The sequence below is a fragment of the Aricia agestis genome, chromosome 10 (genome assembly GCF_905147365.1).
Source record: "Aricia agestis chromosome 10, ilAriAges1.1, whole genome shotgun sequence".
Taxonomy (NCBI): domain Eukaryota; kingdom Metazoa; phylum Arthropoda; class Insecta; order Lepidoptera; family Lycaenidae; genus Aricia; species Aricia agestis.
This window is the reverse complement of record NC_056415.1, coordinates 6641328-6667205: the sequence shown is the minus strand read 5'-3', so window position 1 is coordinate 6667205 and position 25878 is coordinate 6641328. Positions and strand designations below refer to the sequence as shown.

The 25878-nt window shown below is 34.7% G+C and overlaps 2 protein-coding genes across 3 annotated transcripts; one reads left to right on the top strand and one right to left on the bottom strand.

Annotated features, from left to right (window-relative positions):
• Window positions 1–6526: 6526 nt before the first annotated feature.
• LOC121731253 lies at window positions 6527–7730 on the bottom strand. Its single transcript, XM_042120615.1, has one exon. It carries the CDS (start codon window positions 7537–7539, stop codon window positions 6571–6573), a length of 969 nt encoding a protein of 322 aa, XP_041976549.1. The 5' UTR covers window positions 7540–7730; the 3' UTR covers window positions 6527–6570.
• A 4849-nt stretch (window positions 7731–12579) lies between these two features.
• On the top strand, window positions 12580–23244 carry LOC121731250 (protein aurora borealis). 2 transcript variants are annotated; one of them, XM_042120611.1, is made up of 9 exons: window positions 12580–12790; window positions 12874–13038; window positions 13763–13899; window positions 17166–17251; window positions 18554–18742; window positions 19688–19921; window positions 21151–21439; window positions 21662–22491; window positions 22855–23244. In XM_042120611.1, the coding sequence occupies exons 1-8, from the start codon at window positions 12669–12671 to the stop codon at window positions 22471–22473; spliced, it is 2034 nt and encodes a 677-aa protein (XP_041976545.1). In that variant the 5' UTR covers window positions 12580–12668; the 3' UTR covers window positions 22474–22491; window positions 22855–23244. The 2 variants fall into 2 exon arrangements, with proteins under 2 accessions (XP_041976545.1, XP_041976544.1); XM_042120610.1 differs by having other exon boundaries at window positions 21662–23244.
• Window positions 23245–25878: the final 2634 nt, after the last annotated feature.

Here is a 25878-nt window from a genome sequence, read left to right as displayed (position 1 = left end):
AGTTACCTATTTTCAATGTTTACTATGTATTTCTATGAACTAAATAATAATTGAATGTTTATGTAACATTATTTGTTAAGGCCACAAGATACGGGTAATTAGTTATATTATACCTGATCAAAATTTTAAACATGTTCATACTCATAAATTATACTAAATGTACTTACATGTAATTTCAATTTAATTAAGAAGTTACCATTGTATGTGTGCTAAAACTCATTTTAACCGACTTCCGAAAACGAGGAGGTTATACGTTCGTGTAGGTAATTTTTCATTTTAAAAAATTACCTAGGGGAGAGGGGGGCACCTTTGAACACTTTTTAGTTATTAAATTATATTTCTCATATGGTGTTATAAATCAAGATGTATTATATTTTATAAATAATTATGGGGTTTATACTAAATAATAAAAATTATATTTATTTATTTTGATCCATCAAACTAACGTAATTTCCATTTTTTAAAAACCATATTTTGTTCAAATCCGCCCCATCTGCGGGGCACATTTGAAACCCCTAGGGGCAGTATTGAAAAACCAGGATAAAATAAAAACCACGTCACTTAGAATTTAATCAACACTATATTTATGTTATTTGCATCTTATATTATCATTGAACATAGCCATATATACCTACACTAGTTATTACTTAAATAAATTGTATAAAACTCTATACAGTCTGGGGCAGTCTTGATCAAGATTTAACTAACTTACAAGTTATAAAAGAGATCAATATGAATATTGCAAAACAATCTTGATTTATACGTGGGAGAGCCATGCTTCGGCACGAATGGGCCGGCTCGACCGGATAAATACCACGTTCTCACAGAAAACCGGCGTGAAACAGCGCTTGCGCTGTGTTTCGCCGAGTGAGTGAGTTTACCGGAGGCCCAATCCCCTAACTCCTACCCTATTCCCTTCCCTACCCTCAACTATTCCCTTCCCTTCCCTTCCCTACCTTCCCGTATTACCCTATTCCCTCTTAAAAGGCCGGCAACGCAATTGCAGCTCTTCTGATGCTGCGAGTGTCCATGGGCGACGGAAGTTGCTTTCCATCAGGTGACCCGTTTGCTCGTTTGCCCCCTTATTTCATAAAAAAAAAAAAAAAAAAAAAAAAAAAAAAAAAATCTTATAAAATATCTACCTTTGTGATACCTATCTTAAAAATATGACTTATGAGTCTTAGGAACGTACTTTAAAAGCTTTAAATTATAAAATAAACAATCAAAATAGCCTTAAAGGCCAGTAAGAAAAAACATAAAAATTAAAAAGAAACAAATTAAAACATTGGAAGATAAATCTTATCCTAGCCTAAATTTACTAAAGTTAAATTTGAAGGTTAAAAGGGCAGCTGTTCGTGAAGTTCCGGCAGTAGGACATGGTTTTGGAAGTTTCTTCACAATATCCGTAATAGGAATAAATGATTGATCTTCTTTGTCAGGGAACAAAAATTTATAACCAAACTTCTTTTTCATAAAAGAAACTAAAAACATCCTTTCGTCTTTTCTTTTAATAATAGCCACAAAATACATTTGTGCATCATTTTTGATAGAGTGACATTTTACCAACACATAATCATTTTCATTTAAATCCTCATATCTCAAATATTGAAATGATTCTCCCTCGGCAACTTGAGCATCAAACTCAGAACTACTTAGACTGTCACTTGCCTCCATATCAGAATCATCATGCAAAGATATGTTTCCATCTGATTCTGAGTTTGATTGATCACCTCGCGAAGTTTTCTTCCTCTTGGATTTTGTAGAAGTATTTTTAGCCATAGATTTACCTCGTTTTGATAAAGGAACAATTGAAGGTTTGCGTTTAAGACGGTCTAGATATGCTGCTTCTATTGCTTGTTTTTCTGGAGTGTCAGTTAAAATACGTGAGGAACCTTTCTTTCTTCCTTTTCTTCCAGTACGAGGAGCCGCTTTTGGATAAGGTCTTATTGCTTCAGGAGTTATTAACCCTATTGGAGCTTTATCTGTTGTCTCAGTGGTTGTTGCAAGTTCATCTACTTTATGGTTAAGTTCACGGGGAGGTTGAGATGTAGGGTTTGTGATTGTGAGTTGACTCATATTCTCAAAATTAGCAACAACCGGACCTATATCAATAGCCTTGGTGGGTGTAATTACAGGTTGATCAACTTCTATATCTTCGGCATCAGTGGCGTCACTGTCGATTGCGGATGGTGCAGGAACAACAATTTGAGATACTTCAATGGCCTGAGTGACTGTTATTACAGGTTGATCCACATCAAGATCTGCAGTATAAGGGGCATCATTGTTATCGCTATGAGGCACAGAAGCACTAACCTGAAGTAACATCTCATCAGTTTGATCAATCGCTACATTTTCTGATGCAACAATCAAAGGTGCTTGTTGCGCAGGAACTGGCCTATTAGTCACTTCTGAACATTCAAAGTCATCATCTGTGAATTTGTTTCTCGAAAATGGATATATCCCTGCCGCAGAAAATCCCGATGTGATGTTATTGATAGTGTGTGAAGCATTATATGCAGGAGTAACAATACTCGCCAGATCGTGAATAGTGATGGTTCTACCCGGATGATTAAGCAACCAATCATTTTGAGCGACTGCAAGCTTTGCTTTAAAAGGACTGTTTACTGCAACGTCAAGTGGCTGCAATTTATGAGTGCAGTGAGGAGGGAATGTTAATAATACCATGCCATTATCTCTCGAAAAATTTATAGCGTCTATTGTGCAGTGGCTCTCGTGATTGTCAAGTAATATTAGTATTTGGTCATCTTTCGTGCATCTAACGGTTTCTTGTATATGTTGAAGAACTTTGAGAAATAAAGGCCCTGTCATCCAACCACTAGACGGACTGTTAGCAAATCCAACGCTTCCTACAGGAGCTCCATTAAGCATCGAGTCATGGAATCGGGCCCTTGGAAAAATAAATACTGGGGGAATGGTATTCCCCACAGCATTAACAATGGCACACATAGTGATAAGTTGGCCTCGTTCGGCTGAAACTCCTTGTCCTACTTGTTTTTGTCCTGTTTTAGCTATTACATTAGGCGCTTGTACAACCGTCATTATGTTAGTTTCATCCAAGTTATAAATGCGAGCTGGAGTAAAATTTCCTCGTTGTAATACTTTTTCATAGTTATTATAAAACATCATAACATTATGTCTGTTAAAACTAGTAGATCTAGAAAGGCTTGTATTTTCGGGTTTTCGTAATGATAAAATAGGATGCCTCTTCATGAACCCTTTCATCCATTCAATACCCGCCATCTTATTGCATATCCACTTCTCAGGACACTTGTGTAATGCATTAGCATATTGGTAAGCCAATTCTCTCCCTTGCACGTAGGTCAGGCCGTAGTTCATTTTAGACATTCTTAAGAAATACTTTTCGAGCATATATTCCTCATCGTTTGTAAAAACTTGACAAACTGTGTGTTTGCTACTATATTCTTTAGATTTGGGAGTAATATTCTCTTTAAAATTTTTAACTCTATAGTATAAGGTAGTTGGTTTTATGTTATATATAGCAGCAGCAGTTCTCAGCTTCATACCATTGTTGACAACACACAATACAGCTCTTTCCGCATCGTCTTCATTTACAGAATTTTCTTTTTTCTTTTTGTAATTTCTTACCATGATGACTGAAACAAGAAACCAATAAAAAATTAAAAATCTTATGATGGATTCGTATTAACTTGGTTAGGTACAAATAGGGGCACTTTTGAACATTTTATTCAAAAGTGCCCCAACAATTTTGTTCAAATCTGCCCCAACACCATCTTGCTTAAATAAACATCTCGGGACGAAAAACTTACTTATGTTCAAATTAATTTTCATTTGTAATACTCGGCATACACTTTAAACAACACAATAAAATAATAATAACTTGAAAATAATACTTACCTTGTAATTAATTTGATTACAAATAAAAAAATATTTATTTACTATGGCCTTCGTAAACAAACCGGCGAATGATTTTCAAAATGACATTGACATTGACGTTAGTTGGGTACTGACAGACGTTTAGGACGGTGTTACCAGTATTAAAATGGTTTCAGAGCTTAGGAATGGTAAAGGATTCGTTCATAAAACAAAGAATTCAAAACTGCCTCTGTTCTAAACTGCCCCCCTCTCCCCTACAAAATGCATATTTTATAGGACAGTGGGCCCCATCTTACCCCACTGTTAATTACTTATTACTAGACCTACCTAATTACTTGAAATGATACTTACATGTTTTTACAATTTTATAAAATATTTAAGAATAGTTAGCAATTGGAATTGTATATTATTATGATTGAAATACAGTATTATATTAAATCATCTATAAAACCATAACCTACAAGTAACTACTTAAATGTATAATGTTATGTAGTTGTGCCATTATTTGACTTTAGTGCCAATAACTGTAAAGTATAAAATGTATTCTAGTCTTTTATTGTTACACATATTTAGTGTTTAATCAATGTTTTAAAAATAATTTGGAAAGCTAATTCTGACTGTAGGTATCTAAGTGGTCTAACCCACATTTTTGCAATCATATCTCTTGATCTACTTAATGGTTTAAGATGACGCCGCGTTAAAGTAAAAAATCGTTTTGGATATGTTTTAGATCGCTTGTTTTCTATGAGACTGAAAACAAGAAATGGAAAGGGCGTAAGCGACAAAATGGCTTTTGTCGCGTAATTTAAAAACCATAAATATATTTCATATAAACTATGGGCAAGTTATAGTGTATGCTTGAACTAATCTATGTACAAATTTTGGAAGCTTAAATCACTCTCCTCTGTTGGCTAAATTAGAATCCCTTTTTATAGAGTTATTTTTGATTAATTGTCATGCTATGTGTAATTCAAAGATAAAGACATGATGAATACTGACAATTAATCTTAATTTCTTAACTTTAGTCATTGTTGAGAAAAATCGATATCGGTGCAGTCAAATTATCAAGGCGTCATCTTAAGCGTAATCATATTACAGTATGACCTAGGTCTCGTTCTGAAATTATGAAGACAAGAATTTCAGGTAAGTAAATTATAGGTATTTGAAGGCAGGCAATACTTGCATTACTCTAATTTGAAATTTATAAAATTGTGGGTTAGGAAGCTTTTACCTTACAGCCTAATATAAGTGTACATAAACTTATTATGTACATATGCATTCGTTTCCACATTGCATGTTGAGTGTGTCAAAAGCTATCCCTGTTTGAAAATAATAAGTATAATATAATAATAATTATGATCTGTTATGTTTCTTTCTCACATTTTTTGTTACGCTTATTTTATAAAACAATAAAGAAAGTGATTCTATTATCAAAAGCTGTTTAACATAATCAAATTATGAAAATAGTTGGCTCTTTAATCTTTACATCACACATATTTGTATTTTTGAATTTTGGGTTGGGATATTTTTTATTGTTGATAAATTATTTTTAAATAGGTATAAAAATAAATATAAAAGTTAATAAATTAGTGATGAAATCATTATTTTCGTTTATGCTTTGAGTTGGCTCATTAATTGCAATTTAATATTATTTATATAATTATATCCATGTTACTTTCGTATAGCACAAATCATCTAAACAATACTGTGTATTGTCTTCTTCCAATAGTTTTCCAAAACATTTCAAACATTTACTATGGTATGGTACGAATCTATATAAAAATTTAAATATTTTAAAACTTAAAAGACAGCTATCTATTTGTTATCTAGCACATTTTGCTGATTGTGCACTAACCTGGCTTTTACATTTAAGAAGGCTTTTTTCAATAAAATTAAAATGTTTGTCTATAGGCTGAGTCTATCATAACTTTTAAAGGGTTTAATATAAGTTATGGAAATGTACTTACTGTTCGATAACTCAGTTGCCATTTATATGCACTTAACTTTATTGTAAGTGTAATGCACTTTTTAATACAATGTCCTCGAATTTCTGGTGTTAGATAATATGTTATGTGGGTACAGTGCAATATGATATATTATCTTTGTCAAAGTACTATTAATACAAACTATGTATTGTCCATCAATAAAGGTAGTTATCGTTTTGCCTCTTTAATTCTATCAGCTAGGCTTTATATAAAAAAACATAAAATATGCAGTTTTAAGTTTTTTACTGATTTACTAATTAGGATGTACTTAAATTGAGTGAATAGTTATGTTTAGTTTTATATTATTGCACTTTCTCAGAAATTGTTGTAACAAGTTTTCTTTTGGTGCACCAATTAATTAAAATATTACCTTTATTATGAATGTAAACGTTGTAGCATAATTTGAAATAATGTGAAGTGTAGGTGTATTAAAATTTGTCAGTATATTTCTATTTGACATAATTTCTTGATTCTCTGCATTGCCGATTATCATGTAAAATTCTCTAAAATAAAGTTCTTTTGATCTAATTAGTTTTTTCTTTAATAACAGCCAACCATCTAAGATGATATAGGCACTAAATTCATTTGTATATGGAATACACATACTTGTATTACATAATCTAACTACATCTACTTTACTATCTAAAAAATAATACTACAAGGGCTACTTTATAACAAACTTTAATAAATTCCAGAGTCCGTACCTTAACTATATCACATTTAAGTATTTTGTCTTTTGGTGCACACCTTTGCAGCCATCTCTTTCAACATCAAAATTCTTCATCATTTTGGTTAAGTCAGTCTCATTAATATTTTCTTTTAGTTCATACTGTATACACTTCTTCAAGCTATCTTTAGTCAATGGTCCAAATTTAACGAATTTCTTTGCAGCGTCAATATTAGTAAATTTTGATTCCAATTCTGGTAGAAAATCATTTGGGCAATTTGGTGTAAGGTGCTTGTCAAAATTGGCACAGTTGTATATTAATATGATGGTTATATTTTTATTTAAATTTGAGCTTCTTGCAATTAACTCTTCAACATATTTTCCTATCTCATTGTCAAGTGTTATATCATCAATTATCATTACAGATGTTTGACATAATGTTACTCCAAACATTGATTCCGCAGTGAATGCTTTTTCTAAGTTCGTCATAGAGTAATGATAGATATTGGTATGATTAAAAAAATCTTCAAATATCAGAGAAACCATGAATGTCTTGCCAACCCCTGTTCCTCCATAAAGCACAAGAACTTTAGATCTGTGTTGTAAATCTAGAAACTCTATCACATTTTCAATTGCAACTGTCTGGCCATATAACCTTGTATACAATCTTTGACTAATCGATTTGGATCTAAAGTCTTCAAAACATTTATAAGAAAAAATATGATATGATCCTATTGATAACAAACATACAATAATTATTATAAACAAGCTTCTATAAGAATTATATGTTTTTTCTTCCTTAAGCTCTAATATTTGTGTGTTCTGGGAAGATATGTGGTCATTATTTTCAGGTTGTGTTTCTGTCATGAATCTTATATTCGGGATCGGACTTCTACTGCAGTTCATCTGTGAGATGTCTGGAAGTTCCGTGTATGATATATCCATAGCACTAGTGGAGTTAGCGCTTATATCCACATCCATAGGCTCAAAACTTGTTTCATATTCATCCATCTTAATATTTTTTCATAACCATTTAAAGATGTGTGTTGTAGGCTTGTTAATACACCACACTGACACAGAAAATATAATAATATGAATGTTACTAAAACATTGCTTCAGTTTTTACCATTTTTTCACAAAAATTGTGTAAATTAACCCAAATAATCGTTTTGAAATTATCATTTTCAACGGCGGCGGGCGGCGGCCAATGTCAAGTGTCAACTGTCAAGTGTCAAATCTCAAAGACTCAATTGTCATGATTAGACAGTTTTTTTTTACAATGGAAGGTTTTTTTTTTACAATAGCCGTGTTCGTTTCATTTTTTCGCAGTTTGGCAGCTGACTGTCAACTTCATAATGGACTGTCATGTTTTAACTTCTAACAATTTCTGTCATATTTTAGAACATGACACTCATACTGACACTAATTTTTAACTTTCCGCATGCGCAATGTACATTAAAAAAGCGAAACGAACGCGACTAGTAAGAAAAAAAAGAAGAAGAAGAAGAGTAACGATGGTACTGTCTGTCAAAAAAGTGAAGAAATAAAAAAGTGGCAACATTGTAGTGTCATCCCTTTCAAATCAATGTAAGAAAAAAGGGATGACACTACGATGTTGCCACTTTTGATTTTCTTCACTTTTTTTGACAGACTATAGTTGTCTATACTCTATAGTCTATGGGGGGGCATGATAATGTTGCCAAAATATATATGGATTTTTCCGAATTTTAAATATGGACATAAACGTTTGTTTACAGGATAACATAATATGTGATTTAAGTAACTGACCTCTATAATTTTAAGTAGAAAGAAGCGATCGACAAACAAATAAGGTTTATTAATTCAGTGATGATCAGATACATTTTCATTACGTCATACGTGAGACATCTCTTGCAAATCTGGAAAATCCATACTTTACATACGAGCGATACATTGGTAAAATTGGAGCTAAAATATTAAAATTTAGTCAACCAGCAAGGGTATTTCGTGAAATACAGGAGATACTGTTTACCTACCTACTTTAATTATTGTATAAATTATGACTTACAATCGTTTAGACTTTAGTGTTTACTATTTTAAATATTATTATACTTAATAGTTAATAGACGTCATACATATTTTTATCTGTACAAATTGTACAGCTGTTGGTACAATTATCGTTAAAGTAATAGTAAACACAAGTAAACACAGTAACTAGATAATGACACGTCCTCACTTGAAATTTTCTCAGGAATGATATTATGCATTTTTTCTCTAGTAATTACTGTTATCAATACCAACCATTGAAGTTTGAACCAAAATAATAAATTAATAATATAATCAAATGCATCAGTTAATAAAGTTATAAAGTGAAATAAAGATGAGATTACAAGGACTATTTAATTGTTGAAACTTTTATATATAAAAAAAAATATTATAATATTTAATTGCTCCTTTACATGAGTAACCAGCGCAGCGATCGAATGGCGCATGCGATGGCTATGCAATGGTCGCAACGCCTCTACATTATGGCCGTGTTCAGTTGTGATCTAAACGTCGTTCAAGATGGACATTAGCCATTGCGGCAATGCAAAACGTGCATTTTTAATAATTTATGACTTCACCAGATGACCCGGTGAACTTCGTATGACCTCCCTCCTAATATGAACCTTCTCTTGAATTCTACGAATAATTATTTCGAGCCTAAAATTAAAATAATGGTTTATGATAGTGATGATGATAATAATGATTTTAATAATTATATGCTTAGTATGTTTTCCGTTCTTAAAACACAGCCGAAACTCCCAAACTTGTATCTTTAAAAAGTCAGGATTATTGTATTTAAGCTATTATTATTGTAAGTAAATTTTCATTAGCTATTTGACCGAGCTTTGCTCGGTTTCGATAAAACACGAATAAAATGACATTTTCTAAAAAATATTCCTAGCTAGATCGTCACTGGCACCATCGGCCATCCTACGCCCGCGCCACTACGTCCTCCCCACGCGGGCCCATCATGTAGAGCCGCTATAATAAATAAAGGAGCTCTACCCGGGACAAAATTTGTCTTGCACCTGGCAACACTGCCTATTGGTTATCGTGAGTCGTGACCTTATACCTATACAGGGTTACCTCGTAAGTCGACCTAGATCCTTTAAGGGGCTATAATTTAGATCATTTCTGACTGATTTGACTATGAAACACCCTATCCTAAATCCAATGGTTTTCGAGATAAACTAATTTTAAGTATTTTTCATAAAAAGTCCATTTTTTGCCTTTTGTTGTATCTCCTTTTTGTAATCTGAGGCTCTGGTATGTTTGTTTATACGTTTTATTTTAGAAGATAAATTGCTTTATCCATTACAATAAAAAAAAAATACAATTGCAGAATAAAATGAGTCGTAAAAGATGGAGAAAAGTGAAAAATCAAACAAGAAAAAAACCTAAGATGTGTCTTTCTTTAAGCGATACTTAAAAAAAATCTATGGAAGTCTGTTTGCAGATGAGCTTAAAAACATCTCCGTTTTGTCAGCTATCCAAAAAGGCATAACATTATAGGGTAATAGCAGTTTTTATTACAAAAAACTCAGATGATAGCCTCCCCGGGCATTGAAATAAAAATATTAGTTAGTTCTAAAAATTAAACAAAAAAATGTAAACAGTAAATATTTATTAAATTTTGTTTTTACAGTTCATTTTCTACGTGTCCGCCTCTGTTTCGGACACAAATTCGCATTCTTTTTCTCAAAGCACTTTTAACTACTCCAGTTGTTAGTGTAGTTCGCATTTTATCGGCTGCATCAATAATCTTTTGGCGTAAAACTTCTACACTCGTTATGGGATTGGGGTCGTCATACACCAAAGTCTTCATGTGTCCCCATACGTAATAGTCCATGGGGGTTAAGTCGGGACTTCTGGCTGGCCATGGTGTAGGTCCACCTCTCCCAATCCACTTATTGGGATACGTCGTATCTAGCAATGGGCATTGTCCAAAAAAAAATCACATGTCCTTTTTATATTTTTTTTCGTTAAAATAGGGTATTTTAAGAATATAAATTAAATAATTTTGAAATTCATTGGCTAGTTTTTTCTCAATAAATTTTTAAAGTTTAGCTCTGACGTCATCATCGGCCGCCATTTGACCTCTGCATATGTTTTAAATTTCCTTACAATCTTATTTATAATGGCTGGTTCGTCAAATGCAAGTTCTCATTGTGTGAAAGCTGATACGAGAAGCTTAAAAAAAGTTCGAAACGTAATGTTGGTCGAATTTATTGCTAATTTAACGCCATTGAAGGTCAAACAAAGGTTAAACGTATTTGTTCAAAAATATAAGTAACTAATGGGTATTTTTTTCGTTTATATACAGAAAAACGATCACTGACCTTATTCCTCGAAATGTTTTTGTAATGAGCAAAATTAAAAAAAAATGGACAATCCCCATTGTCGGACTGATCTTCGGTAATGTGCAGGACAACCGTCGTGTTGAAACCACATATTTTGGGTGATTTCCGCCGGTAAGTCCTGCAATAGTTGTGGTAATTCTTCAGTCAAAAAGTTTTCATATGTTTCTCCATTTAAATTTTCGGGTAGAAAATATGGGCCAATTAAATGGTTACAAACTATACCCATCCACACATTCAAACTAAATCGCCTCTGGGATCCCTTTGCTCTTTTCTTTTTTGGATTTCCGTCTGCCTTTGAGGCCCAATAGTGAGCATTGTGGTAATTTGTTACACCATCTTTGTCAAATTTGGACTCATCAGTCCACAAAATGCGTTTAAAAAAATTTGGGTCTTCTAAATCGGCATGCAGCATAAATCTGCAGAAATCCAATCTCACAGGATCGCCTTCTTCGATGACTTGTACGGGCGTGTAATGGTATGGGTATAAGCCAGCTGTATGGACGGTGGACCACACTTTCCACTGCGAGCATCCAAGATCTCGGGCAACAACACTCGTTGTTGTAGTTGGATCTGATCTAAATCGTTGTACTATATCGTTATCTTGTTCGTCGTCATCATTAACACGTGGACGACCCAGGTCAGACCGTCGTCTTGAAACTGAACCAGTCTCTCTAATTCGTCGGTAAACTCCATCAAACACACTGACATCTGGGGCGCGGCGGTTAGGAAACCGTCGTGTGTATTCGGCACGAGCTCTTGATGATACACCATCGCAATATCCGTAACACAATAACATGTCAGCATATTCCTCGTTCGTATAGGCCGCCATTTTCAACAGTTCCAAATCAGAAGCACAAAACAAAGTCCACAAAGCAAGCACAGGTAGTCACGAAGATAAAACGGGATCAGTCCAGAAATACAAGCCGAGTCAAAAAACAGAGAGAGCACAGAGCAAGAATCGCATCTACCACGGACGAATCGCATGAGCAGACTAAGCTAAATCTTTTGTTTAGTCATCCAAACTCCAAAGTAACTCAAACTATCTTTTTTCTCACTCCCACATACACAAAACGTATCTCATCTCGCTCGCACGTATCCTATTTCAAACAAGGATACTTAACAAAAGACCGGAATTTTTGCTACCTGTGGGCCTTTTAACAAAGTTTTTTTTATGAGGTTTTGATGTTACCCTATAATGTTATACCTTTTTGGATAGCTGACAAAATGGAGATGTTTTTAAGCTTATCTGTAAACAGACTTCCATAGATTTTTTTTAAGTATCGCTTAAAGAAAGACACATCTTAGGTTTTATTTTTGTTTGATTTTTCACTTTTCACCATCTTTTACGACTCATTTTATTCTGAAATTGTATTTTTTTTTATTGTTATGGATAGAGCAATTCATTTTCTAAAATAAAACGTATAAACAAACATACCAGAGGCTCAGAATAAAAAAAGGAGATACAACAAAAGGCAAAAAATAGACTGTTTATGAAAAATACTTAAAATTAGATTATCTCGAAAACCATTGGATTTAGGATAGGGTGTTTCATAGTCAAATCAGTCAGAAATTATCTTAACTATAGCCCCTTAAAGGATCTAGGTCGACTTACGAGGTAACCCTGTATATATTAAGTCTATGGTCGTGACTGAGATTCGTGAGTAGGTACCGTAATTTGTATTCTGTGGTTATGTTTGACGGACGACGGTGGTTTGACGTTGGTTGTGATGAAATATTTTCGACGTTATTTTCGAAATGAGTTTTAAAAATGATAATTTTAGTGATATTTACAATAAATCAACTCCTCCTCCTAAGGTGAAAGTGAGAAACCCTTTCGATAGAGCTTTAATCGAAAGGTTACACAAGCCAATATGCAGGTATTTATATGTTTTTATTTCGAAGTAATCTATTGCGAGTATGTTTTGAAATCGATTTTGTGACCTGTATTTAATCTTTGCAGTCCAGGAATGTGCAAAATATATAAAAAGAAGAATAGGGGATCATTTCGATGGGAGATAGACCAGACTTGTACGTTGGTACCTGCAGATATCGTGGTCTGCAGTAGTCAATTTGAACCATCCCCAGACCCTGCCTTAGAAAAAATTGCCGAAGAGGCTAACGAAAAGTGAGTCACTGCAATGTTTTTATTATATTTTTAGTGCAGTCCTTAAAGTAGCATTCAATAATAACATAGTGATACAGTTTATTTTTTTATTTTTATTGCTGAAGGCAGGTCAAGTAGCCCTGATGTTACTGCGACCCTTAAGGATCTATTGTGACTCCTTCGCATAAGAGTACCGTCCCCAACCCAATGCTGCTCATAAATTGAATGATGTGGTTGGGGTATAATGATACAGTACATAAATGCAAAGTGTATCTGACCGACTGTAACTTCTTCACGTTTGAAACGCTGATCCGATTTTGATAAAATTTGTTATAGAGATACTATGATAACATAGAACTGATATCGTATAGTTTTTATCACAAAGCAAGTAATGGTTCCATTTCAACAAATTAATTTCTGCTTGAACATTTTGTAGGCAGCATTTAGTTAGTAAATAATATTCAAACTGAAACTTAAAAGGATATTACAGTTTAAAGGAACTTTTTACCTATACATATAAACAGGAAATACATATTCATAGTCAATTTGAAATTTTGTGCTATAAATATAAATGTAATTGTAAACTGCAGCAGTCATCAATAAAAATATATCATTTGATTAGAAACATTTTGAAGATTTTGACATACTTTTCTTACTTAATTTTTAAGTACTACCATGATAATGTGGTATATGTACATTGTTGCTACACTGTGTCTGTGTGCTATGTAAGATGTATATTTTACAGGTTTTTTTCTCAAGAGATGGTGATGCCTAGCCCACTAGAATCATCCAAAAAAGTAAAACCATTGATAGCATCCTTTGAAAGCAGTGTACAAACAACTACTAGCATTGAAAGTGTACATACCAAAGAAACTAAAGATGGTAAGGTCTTATCAATATATTACAATCTTTTAACTTTGCTCGTGTAAAATAGGGTGAATCCAGGAACACAATTTTGTTTCCCTCTTTAATGCCTTCTGGTGTGAAATTTAAAAAAATACAAATTGCACTATTATATTAACTACCATTCGCATGACTAACTGCTAAGGGCTCTCACACATAACTGCGAATTAGTGTGAATTCACATTGCAATGTAATTTTTATTATAAGTTTTGTCAAAGATATTTATGATGCAAAGCAAATTCTTAGTTTTGTGTGGAAGCCCTAAGAGGTTGATTTCTTAAGATAAATAATTATTTACAAACCTCTACCAAATCATTTAGAATTAATTTAGAATTAAAATTTCTTACTTCAAAAACATAGGACTTTTTACAGACTTCAATACCCATTTATCTTCTTATGGGTACAGTTTTGTTAAATCTGTTATTATAAAATAAATGATTAAGATAACAAAAAAAAAACACCAAATCAACTGTAAAATTTGTTGGAATATTTATTCTAAAATGCTGTTATTTTTTTACTTATCATTTGAATTATTGTTTGTTTTTTTTTTACTTAATGTTAGTACTTAATATGTTATAGCTTTATATCCTTTTTGACTATTATAATGTTGTTTCTTAAAATTATTTTTCACGCCACATACAAGGCAGAAGGTTGGATCCATGTAAACCAAATTATGATTTTGACCGATTGACATTAAGACCTTTATAAACACAACAAGCTTATAAAAGCTGACAGTAAAGATATAGACATACATATCGACGCCCCCACCGAATAACCGGACAATCGCAAAACTGAAAATGTTCAGGAGAGCCGACAAACTGATTTTTGTTAATAACTCTGTCAAAAAAAAAGCATCAAAGACTTTTTATATCTCAAATGAAAGCTATTTTTTTTGCCTATCTTGCCATCTTAACAATATTTAATTACCACCGAAGGTTTTTTTTAAATAAAGCAAAACGCAACTTATCGTTCTGGAGTAGGTCAAGCTCTAAACATTATTGTCTATTGCATGATTATTCGGGTAATTTTGCGTTTCGACTGCAATAAAATGCACATAATATAATATCTCATTGCAATATTATTCGGGGAAATTGTTTGGGATAAGAATATTGGTAAACATCTATTACTTTACTATTGGTGATTAAAAAATGATTTTCTACTTTAGGTAAAATAAAAATAGTATGTATTTTTGTTATAATACATTCATTATTTGATGACATAAATGACATTCTTGCAATCGAAACAGCTCTAGGTTAAAAAAATACACTCTGGAGACTGGCTCTATGATTTTAATAGTATAAAATGGTATAAAATGTTAATCATAACCTTCATCGCCACGGGTCACCAGAGTTGGTGTCACAATAATCAATATCATATTATGTTCTAATAAAATGAATGATAATGGCAAGAAATTGCTTTAGACAGTCTTCCGAGAGCATCGTAGTCCTTTCTTATATGAAGGTGCTTTAATCGTCGACTTCTACAGTACACGACAGTTCAATGTAATCAGGATCAAAACTATCTTAAAAACTTCTCAACTTACAATACAATACAATATTCACACAACACACTATAACAGCACATCTTATAGTAGCTAGCAATCGCATTCCTAATTAAATACTGAATTGGGTTCCATTAGGACCTCCAGGACAACTTCCACGAATAATGTTTGACTGTCTGACAGCTGCTTGCAGGCGTGAAACTGCAACAAGTGCTGTCGTGACAATTTTAAGTACTTTTTAGGAGTCTTTACGAAAGAAAAAAATATCTAAATATGTTCTCGTTAGTTTGTAACAGATCTCGCTGCTTATCGGTCACGATTAGTTAAATTTGTAGCAAGTATTGCCCAATGACCATACATCCTTATTTGTGAGAAAACCCGCACGTGGATTACAAAAATCGAAACAGAATATGATTATAATTATATCCTGAAAACTGAAGAAGACGGATTCCTACAATAACCGTAAAGCATAAAATAAAAATATGAGCAACGTACATAATTTAAAGAATGTAAAGGACTTTACCACTTGATGTCTTCCAAAACGACCCCTGGTCGTTCTTACGTCTATGACGACTTAAGACACCCAAAAAAGCTAGCCAGGGACAGTCAGACATTCTTATTCTTTTTAATGAAGAAAGTATGACTATTCCTGACTCTTGGGTCCTGTGTAAACCTCTGCGATGACTGATCTGATGCTGGTCTGAGACTACTGGAGGCTGGAGGTAAGTGGACTGAGATGATCACCGCGATATGACGGTCGTCCGACTCAGATTCTACAAGTTGTCCAAAATAAAACCCAACCAATATGCCTTTATGCTCCAAAGGTGCACCAAAGATGCCCTCTATAGGTTAGTGAACCACATCAGAAAGAAGAGAGAGAAGGAAAAAAATTCTGTTGTGGTATCGCTGGACATAAAGAGGGCCTTCGACAATGCTTGGTGGCCAGCTGTAAAGGTTCGGTTAGCTGAAGTTAGGTGTCTGGGGAACCTGAGGCGGGTGATCACTGACCAGCGGCTACCTGAGTGGAAGTAGTGTGAAAGTGAGATGTGCTGGAGTGGAAGTGTGCAGTAGGCAGCAATTTATGGGTCTGTTGCCTGAATTAAATGATTATTTATTTTTATTTATTTAATGTATTTACCCGAATAATCATGCAATAGTCGTTTATCGTCAAATCGTTTGGACATATTTTTTCGCATTAGCCTATTGTCCAGTTTTTGGTGTAAAATACAATTTTAAGTATTGTTATGGAATAAACACATAATTTTTTATATTTTTGTAAATATCCACAGAAAAAATCTGAAAAAAATTCACATGATGTATTTTGACATCTAGATGCCAAAAATCGCATAACAGCAAAAACCCCACAATAGCACATTGTCTGATTTCTCTCTTGTAATTCAAATATTAGTCATATTTGTTGTTTAATATCATTTAAAAGTATAATAATTTGTCACTCAATTTGTAATGATATGTACGCCCATAACTGGTACATATATCAGATCTTTACTTTGCATAATTATTTTCTATGTGTACCTATGTACTGTTGGTGTACCTTACTAAAGTAAATAAAGTAAAACCACATTTCATGCAATAAATATTATTCTATTCTATAAATGCATGTGACAGTGTCTGGTTTTTAGTCAACTTTGCTGATGATGATCTAAATGCACTATCTCCTTCCAAGAATAATTTATATTCTTTTTAATTAGATGATAGACAAAGTATAATACCATGTGATATTTAGTTTCAGCCCAAACAATGTTAACCTTTCCACCAATACTCCCACCGGAAATTGAAAAAATTCTAGAACCGTACTGCAATTATACAGAGGTAACTATTATTAAGGTTTATTTAATACAAATGATTAACTCTGTAAAAATTTCATGAATATTTTAAAATATCTATCATAATAAAATACTTAAATAGGCATGTTTTTCTGGCATGCCTCGAAGGTTACACATTTAATAGCATGTACGCACCAAAAGGCGCATTTTAGAATTTGTTGTATGAAATGACGTGAAACCTCGCACATTCGTCCGCACCGTACGCGCCGCCTTTCGTATAAACGTACGCGCACAGTTTGTCGGCGCGTGCCGGGGCGGATCGGGGCTCAGCGCAGCGCAAAATGCGCTATAGCACACTATATTGCCGGGCCGGGTCGCATCGCATTGACGGATTTTGAGTACTTTGGATAGCTCCAGTGTGACCACTCTTAAATCACTCGTGACTCGATATGTCAAAAACGTTGCTATATTCTACTAAAATCTACTAGACTGTGTTTTAGCTTCTACCGAAAATCTACCTTTATTAATCAATGTATTCTACGTTTTTTTTTTTATGAAATAAGGGGGCAAACGAGTAAACGGGTCACCTGATGGAAAGCAACTTCCGTCGCCCATGGACACTCGCAGCATCAGAAGAGCTGCAAGTGCGTTGTCGGCCTTTTAAGAGGGAATAGGGTAATAGGGTGAGGGTAGGGATGGGAAGGGAAGGGAATAGGGGAGGGTAGGGAAGGTAATAGGGTAGGGGATTGGGCCTCCGGTAAACTCACTCACTTGGCGAAACACAGCGCAAGCGCTGTTTCAAGCCGGTTTTCACTACGTGGTTGAAACTAAAATAAAACTAAAATGTTTATATGGACTGTCTTCATTATGCATTTTAATTTTTTATATTATATAATATCGATCTTCTATTAAAATTTACAAAAAATTTTGGACTACTAAATCGTCATTCATTTGACCTCAAATCTTCCAAAAAGTGTAAGTGTGGTCACACTGTTGCCGGGGCGCAGCGGGTTTGTCGGGCCTTGTCGCATTGTCGGAAATCCGCTGCGCCTCGACACAGTGTGCGTTACGCGCATCCGCTTCCATACAAATTGTATGGAGGCGGATTTTTGCGATAAGCCCCGGCACGCTCAGCCCCGGCATGGCCCGTCTCAATGTGCTCAACGCGTACGATGCTGTCAAATGTGCCATCAACTCTAAACCTGTTTAATTATACCAATTCTCTCTCTCTCTCAGTTTGTCAATATTTGCTATTCGTTAACTTTCTCTAATGTCTCATTTACTAAAAAAATAATTAAATAAAGGCATTAATTGAAACAATGAATTAAAACTCCAAAATTGTTTTCAGGAGAATGACATTTTTGGAGAATACGAGATAACAGCAAATGGATCTCTACGACGTAAGCTGTTTTTTGAAGAACAGAGCGACAAGGATTATTATGATTCTGAACAGACAGATGACGAGATTCACGTAGAACAGCGACCACCGTCAAATTGCGAGTCACACACCCCTGTTGTGTTTAGCCCTGATGAATTAGTAAGTTGTTTTTTTAGGGTTCTGTATCCAAAGGGTAAAACGGGACCCTATTACTAAAACTTCAATGTCTGTCCGTCCGTCTGTCTGTCTGTCACCAGGCTGTAACTCAAGAACGGTAATAGCTAGAGAGTTAAAATTTTCACAGATTCTGTATATCTATTGCCGCTATAACAACAAAATTAAATTAATATTTAAGGGGGTTCCCATACAACAAACGTCATTATTTTGGCCTTCAATGTTTCACAAAATCTTTAATTTTATGTGTACTTTAATATTTAATAATAATATTCATGTTAAATAAAAAATAAGAGGGGCTCCCATACAAAAAAAACACAAATTTTGGCCTAATTTTGCTCCATAATGGTACGGAACCCTTCATGCGCGAGTCCGACTAGCACTTGGCCGATTATTTTTATTTGTACGCGCTAATCTCTCGACATACTACTAGACGGTTTTTATGTAATTTGGCCCAGATAAGGAGTAGACCATGGGGAAGGACATAGGTGTTTTTACTTTTTTTTGCAAGAAAGTGTATGGTTCTTGTGAAATTTTTATTTTAGAAAATATATAATAAGATTTAATAAAAAAAATATAATAAAGGGGAATTACAGTAATGCCTCCTGTCTTTCATGCTGTGCTTGTGCTTTCTACCTAAATCTAATATATAAAAATAAGTCGGGTTTTCCTTCCTGACGCTATAACTCCAGAACGCTCGAACCAATTTCCACGGTTTTGCATTCGTTGGAAAGGTCTCGGGCTCCATGTGGTTTACAGAAAAAAAATCAGAAAAAACTTCAAGAGAAGAGCAGGAAAACAGGGAAAATCATTTAATGGCAAAACAATGTTTGCCAGGACAGCTAGTCACTAATAGAATGCTATGTCAACATTTTTTATTTATTAAAAACAAAAAACAATTTTACAACAGCCAAAATTTTAATATTACAGAGCAATGATTTTGTATCTAGAGGAATGAAGCGCACTTTCGGAACTCCCCTTCAAAACCGCCAGTCAAGGAATAAGCCGAGGAACAAAATTCTGGACGTAGTGGACTTTGGCGAGCCTTGTTTCAGCCCGATCGAGTTTCAGACCCCCAAGCGATGTGAGAACTCAACCACTTCGTCCTCTCTCGCATCCGCGTCCATTTCTCCTGTAACAAAAGCGATATCCAGTGATGAAGAGGTTTGTTATTTGCTTTAATTTTTAGTTGCAGTGTACCATAAGAGAAATTGTATTTTAGACAAGATGGAACTAAGGCCGGTATAAATAGTCAGTACTCAAGATGCATCTCGGTCTCAAGACACGGTTCGGCTCTATGATTGGTCCAAATTTTGACAACCAACCAATCACAGAGCCTGAATCGTGTCTTGACCGAGAAGCATCTTGAGTACTGACTATTTGTACCGGCCTAAGAGACCTATCAGACATAGAGCGGACAGTAACAGAAAGAACGCATTTTTGGGTTGTATTATGTTACATAGACATTATATACTCACACAGGGAGCGTTCTGACCGCGTCAGAATTGCTCCTATGTGACTGGACCACCCGAAAGTAGAATGCGAACGCAGAACACTAGAGCGCGTGACCGCTTTCTGTCTGATAGGTCCCTATGTTTCTTGTTTGGCTTATGTCAATATCAATGTGTAGTGGCAAACCATAAAATGACGTTTCTGCGGCGCCGCATCGGATGACAATGGATCAAAATATAACATTGTGGCTTTTCTCTCACATTGACTTAAATTAATTCTACCAAAATAACATAGGTCTGTCGTATTTAGTCAGATATTTCTAGTCTATTTACAAAATTCTGATACGGACCATCCTCTGCATTTAGCGTTGCCAGGCGTCCGGATAAAGCCGGACCTAGTCAGGCTTTTCACTTGCGTGTCCGGCTAAAATTAAAGGGAGTCCGGCTTTTGTAAAGTCTAGAATTCATAACTTTATATAAAGCCTTACAAATTTTAGAGGGTTGATGGACACCTAATGAGATGTAAAATTGTAGAGCTATTAAATGTTAAATTGTTTTAATAAAACAAAATCTGTACACGCTACCGAATGTATTGCTATACTAAAAGTTTTGATTCTAAGTACTCGATAGCAAGGTTCCGGCGTGTTTTGTATGTTCGGCCAAGCTGACCGCTTTGTCCGGCTTTTCGGTCTAGCAACCTGACAACCCCATCTGCATTACGTTACGATATTACGTTATCCATGGACACCAGAAAATGCCCATCAATATAGAAGTATTCAGGGCAATGCTGCCAGTAGCCCGAAGTTAGTGGCAGTGGCTGAATCTAAACGTCTCCATAAGGTTCGCTCGAGTCCCACTACTGCTAATTTAATTCAAATCCCTTATTCATCGTCAAAATGTAATACAAAAATGTGTTAAATTATGAATCCTCTTATGTTTCAGAAAAACAACCTAACTTCCCCCGAGTGTGAAGCTATGGCCACATGTTTGGATTGCTTTGATTCTGAGGCTACCGGGGATAAGAAGTGCTTCTGTAAATCCACACCAAATAAATCGTCTTTGATGCGAAGTACTTCCCTCAAAGATTCGCCACACAAAAGTCGAAGGGGCTCGCTGCTGAGAGAGAAACGTAGCCTCAGCATGTCGAGTTTGCACCGAAGTCGATCTGTTCAGAAGTTGGACTTCAGCATGGATATGAGCATAGATGTGTCCATGCACAATAGTTTTCATAGTAAGTATGACTAGTTGTCGTATTTTTAGTGTTCTTTGGTTATTTATTAAATTCAATTAAAATTTTCGTATTGACTTTAAAATGATTATTATCAATTATTAAACATTTAATAAACTGGTTGATTTTGGACCAATCTAAGGCAACTAGTCTTTTAAATCTTACAAAATGTTTCTTGAAACATTTATTTAAACTTATCTAATATTGTGTGTTGAAACATTACAGCTAATTCTGAAAGCAGTCCACTTGAAAAGGAGTCCAGGACGTGGTCTATAGAAGAAGATCCAAGCATTCAACATCTAGTCAAGATAGAGTCACTTAAGAATAAGTCCGACGTTCAGTCTTCCACTAAAATACACAATATTTACACTCTCGACGAAACGCCGATAAAGGGAAGCAAAAGAAACAACGTCCTAGCTCACGAGATAAGCAAGATGCGTAACATACGAGTGAGTCCAGAAAAAATGTCTCTAGATAGTAGCTTAGATAATTTCGATATACCCCCTACTATGGAGGATAGAAAGATAGACTTCAATAAGGTTGATCTCAAATTTTTGACTGAAAATATTTCGCAAGTAGAGTATAATTGTACTAAAGTGACAAACGATACAACAACAAGCTTTAAAAGAGTCGATAGCGGTTTTAATGAGAACACATTCAATGTTAATGCCTCTAGTTACTACGAAAGTGCCATAAAACCTTCCGAGCTAACTGTTACGAATGCGTCAAAGTGTGAAACTAAGACAGCGCTACGGGAGATTTCAAATGTGAATTGGATGAGAGTGGACAGCGGATTCAAGGATGACACTTCCGGTGACAGCATGCAGTTTTATCCAGAAACTTCCGCGAGAAAAGTGATCAGTGAATTTCAGAAGTTTCATGATAAAGAGAATATGGAAGATTTCGATAAGTTGTTCCAAGCGCCGATAAGGGCTGAAACGATGTCCATGTCAGACATTTTCAACGATGACATGACATTTAACTGTAACTTCTCTTCGACGCCGTCTAAGAATAAAAACCGTAAGGCGACTTCATGATAGTAAAGTAATGAAGCAGTGACACCTGCAGCCTTACCCCCGAAACCGATACGATTATTATTTACTGATTAGTTCCAAATTGAGCCGCAGCACGATCGTGCGCTAGTATAGCTGTCAAGAGTGGGAAGAGACGAGACCGAATTAGTTCCAAATTGAGCCGCAGCACGATTTTGCGCTAGTATAATATGTATATGTCGGAAGTAGCAAAAGCTGTTATTCGTATAATTTTCTTAATTCTCGATTCTGTTTCTGTCGGGAGTAAGGCAGCTGGTATCAAAAGTTTTTAAGGGGCCCCAGATCCAAAATAATTTTAAGGAGGGGCGCAATAATAGCCCGGGGCCTAATATAATACAACACCAACTACGCCAATGTAACGAAGTTTAATGAATTTTAGAAGGTAAATTGACTTTAGTATAATTTTTGACAGGAGGCCATTCATATGGAACCTCATTAGATATTCAAAACAAAAATATTTCATTGATATACTCTGATTTATAATTTCAGCCAGTAAGTTTACTTTTTTGCATTTCATTTCTTCTTACTTCTTTTGTACAGTAATTTTTGACTGTCATCCTGCTGGGTGTGAAAATAATTCCGAGTATACATACAGTATTTAAATTGAAGATTTCATGGTAACACTTGTGCCAACAGCGATAAATTTGGGTGTGTCCATAAGAACATTTGCTCTCTATGGGCAAATAGGCAATTATAATAGCTATTTTATAGTGGCTCAAAAACCAAACCATATTATTTCATATTAAATTTAAATTAATTTAAGACATTTTTTAAATATTATAACTTTCAAATTCCCATTTGAAACAAAATTAATATTGTTGGAAAAATACTCAAGGAACCCACCGCTATTTTTATGCTTAAAATTTTAAACAAAAGGATACCTAAAATTAAAACTTTCTTTCTTAGCTTTTAATCGCACATGTAACAGAGATTGAATACAAAGTTCTAAGCGGAATTTTATAAGTCTATATAAACGCTAATTATGTTACATTATTATAATTTATAAGACTTTTAGAACAATTATTAGATTCGTATTATAAGATTTTACTTGTATGCCACTTGTTTTTAATGTTTTACACCAGTAAATTGCATTTAATAAAGTTATAAGACTGAGCAGATTTTGTTTAGTAAATTACCTCAAAATATAAATTAAAATGTTGTAGGCTCATATTAATTGAGTTAATTGATATTTTTTAATAAAATTTTAATCAATTTTAATAATAAACTTTTGTTTACAGCCATAACTTATTTTTATTACATGTTTTAATGAGAAGAGAAGATATACAATATGATTTCTTAGGCTGAGTAGTTGCAAAGTTCACATAAAAGTAACCATGTTTTCGGAGGTTTTATTTATTTATTGCGTTTATTTTCCAAGCTCGATTCCGCATTTAAGTCACTTGTGCATTGCGCATTAAACTTTTAATCATTGTAATGGACTAACCTTGTAAACAATGATATGTTTTAAATTCTACTTAAGAAATCTAAAATGTTATTAGATGACGCCCGCAACTCAGATGCACCAAAATTCGTTTATTGCGCGGGAGCCGTACATTTTTCCGGGATGAAAAGTATCATATGTCCTTTTCTGGGTCTAAAAGTATCTGCATACCAAATTTCAGAAAAATCGGTTTAGAAGTTTGGGTGTGAAAAGCAGTGGCGGATTTACCAATAGGCTAAGTAGGCTGGAGCCTAGGGCGGCAGATTTAGAAGGGCGGCAAATTTTGCTCCATTTTTTATCTTACAGAAATAAAAAATTCCACCAAAACATTTCTTGTAAAATATTGCCGAGACGACCACTTATGGTTTACGGTTTACCCTGTGTCCTGTGAAAAAGATATGAGGTATCATGAAGAGCCAAGCTTCTGAATCTACACGGCCTTACTTTAACCCTAAATTAAACAAATTCTACATACCAAGAAATATGTATGGCTTCGCCGTTTGGCTACCGCACAGGGTGAAACCTTGTGTGGTCGTGTCAGCAAAAATTTTCAAAAAATGTTTTTGGTGGTATATGATTGTGAACTAAACTAACGTATTGAATTTCAAAGGTCAGTTATAGAAGAATAGTCTACAGGCGGCAAATTTGTAAATCCGCCACTGGTGAAGAGGTAACACATTTCGCATTTAGCTTTGAGCATGTCAAAGTTTCTAGGCTGTTCTAGAAGTCTTAACCTGAATATGGCCATCATACAGTATAAAACATTGCTCCCACCGCTTTGTTGACAGTCAGCTGTCAACTCCCAATTAGTATGGTCAGCGTCGATCATTATTAAAGTAAACACGAGATAATCAGTGGTGACCTTTTTAATTAAAATTACAGTGTTTACGCCTCGTCTTTAGAGCCAAGATAAATGGTGTAAAGTCCGTTTATATATTTTTCGCACTTCGACTTATTTGACACAAAAATAGATTTATCTGTTGATTGGTTGAGAAGCTAATATTTGACCACCCACCCAGGGACCCAGGGTGGTAATAAGGCCATGGGCAATCAATATAATAATTGCCCATCGCCTTATCACTATTACTAAACGAAACATGATGGATTGATTTTGATGTTGCCTACATCATATGCAAATAAATACTTTTGTCGAAAACAACAATACTCTTCCGAGAGCAGGCCTGTACCACTCGCGCCTTTAGGTATCGAAATGTAAGTACCCCTTTAAAGGGGCAGATCACAAGGGACTCACAAGCGAGCGGTGACGTGCGCGCAAGATTTTGCGTCGCATATATCTACGTACTGATTTAACCGCTGTGTTTAACAGAATCATTAATAATGACACGTAGTGCCATCTAGCGACAAACCAGCAAAACTTACCGGAACACAGGCAACATAAATCCCCTACTCAATACTAGATGGCGTTAGGTCCGCTAGTACATACTCGAATAGACTGTGCTCGAACTTTCTAGAAGTGTCTTGTTTACGTGTTTATCGGTTTATTTTGTTTACGTGTTTAGTTGTTTATGTTTATTGTGGTACATGCTCGAGCCTCCTAGAAAGTTCAGACACTTGCTTACTTGTTTACGTGTATCGGGAACTTTCTGGAATTCGTCTCGCCATATAAAAAGCCGCAGGTAGACGGCGCGGCAGCTAAGTTCAATCTGAGCGATCTTCGAGGCGACAACAAGTGATCAATAGTGAGTGAACCAGTGAAACCTGCGACTTGGCTACGACCTAGGACAGTGATAGTGCTTAGTGATTGGTCCTAGTGATTAGTGTTTGGACTTAGTGCTAAGTGTTGTGACCTAGTGTTTAGTGCAGTGTTAATAAAGTCTTCAAGAGAGTCACCAGATCTTTCTCTCCAAATCCTCGAACCCTAGCACGTAACAATATGAACAATTGAAAAAAGTCAAAGAAATATTTCAATAAAGTAATTTAAGACTTTA

Bases quoted from the DNA above. Each gene is read 5' to 3' on its own strand.
- LOC121731253 (XM_042120615.1), bottom strand. From the start codon at position 7,539: ATGGATGAATATGAAACAAGTTTTGAGCCTATGGATGTGGATATAAGC.
- LOC121731250 (XM_042120611.1), top strand. From the start codon at position 12,669: ATGAGTTTTAAAAATGATAATTTTAGTGATATTTACAATAAATCAACT. The intron at 13,039-13,762 runs GTGAGTCACTGC...TATATTTTACAG, and splicing joins GCCGAAGAGGCTAACGAAAA to GTTTTTTTCTCAAGAGATGG. The intron at 13,900-17,165 runs GTAAGGTCTTAT...TGTGATATTTAG, and splicing joins TACCAAAGAAACTAAAGATG to TTTCAGCCCAAACAATGTTA.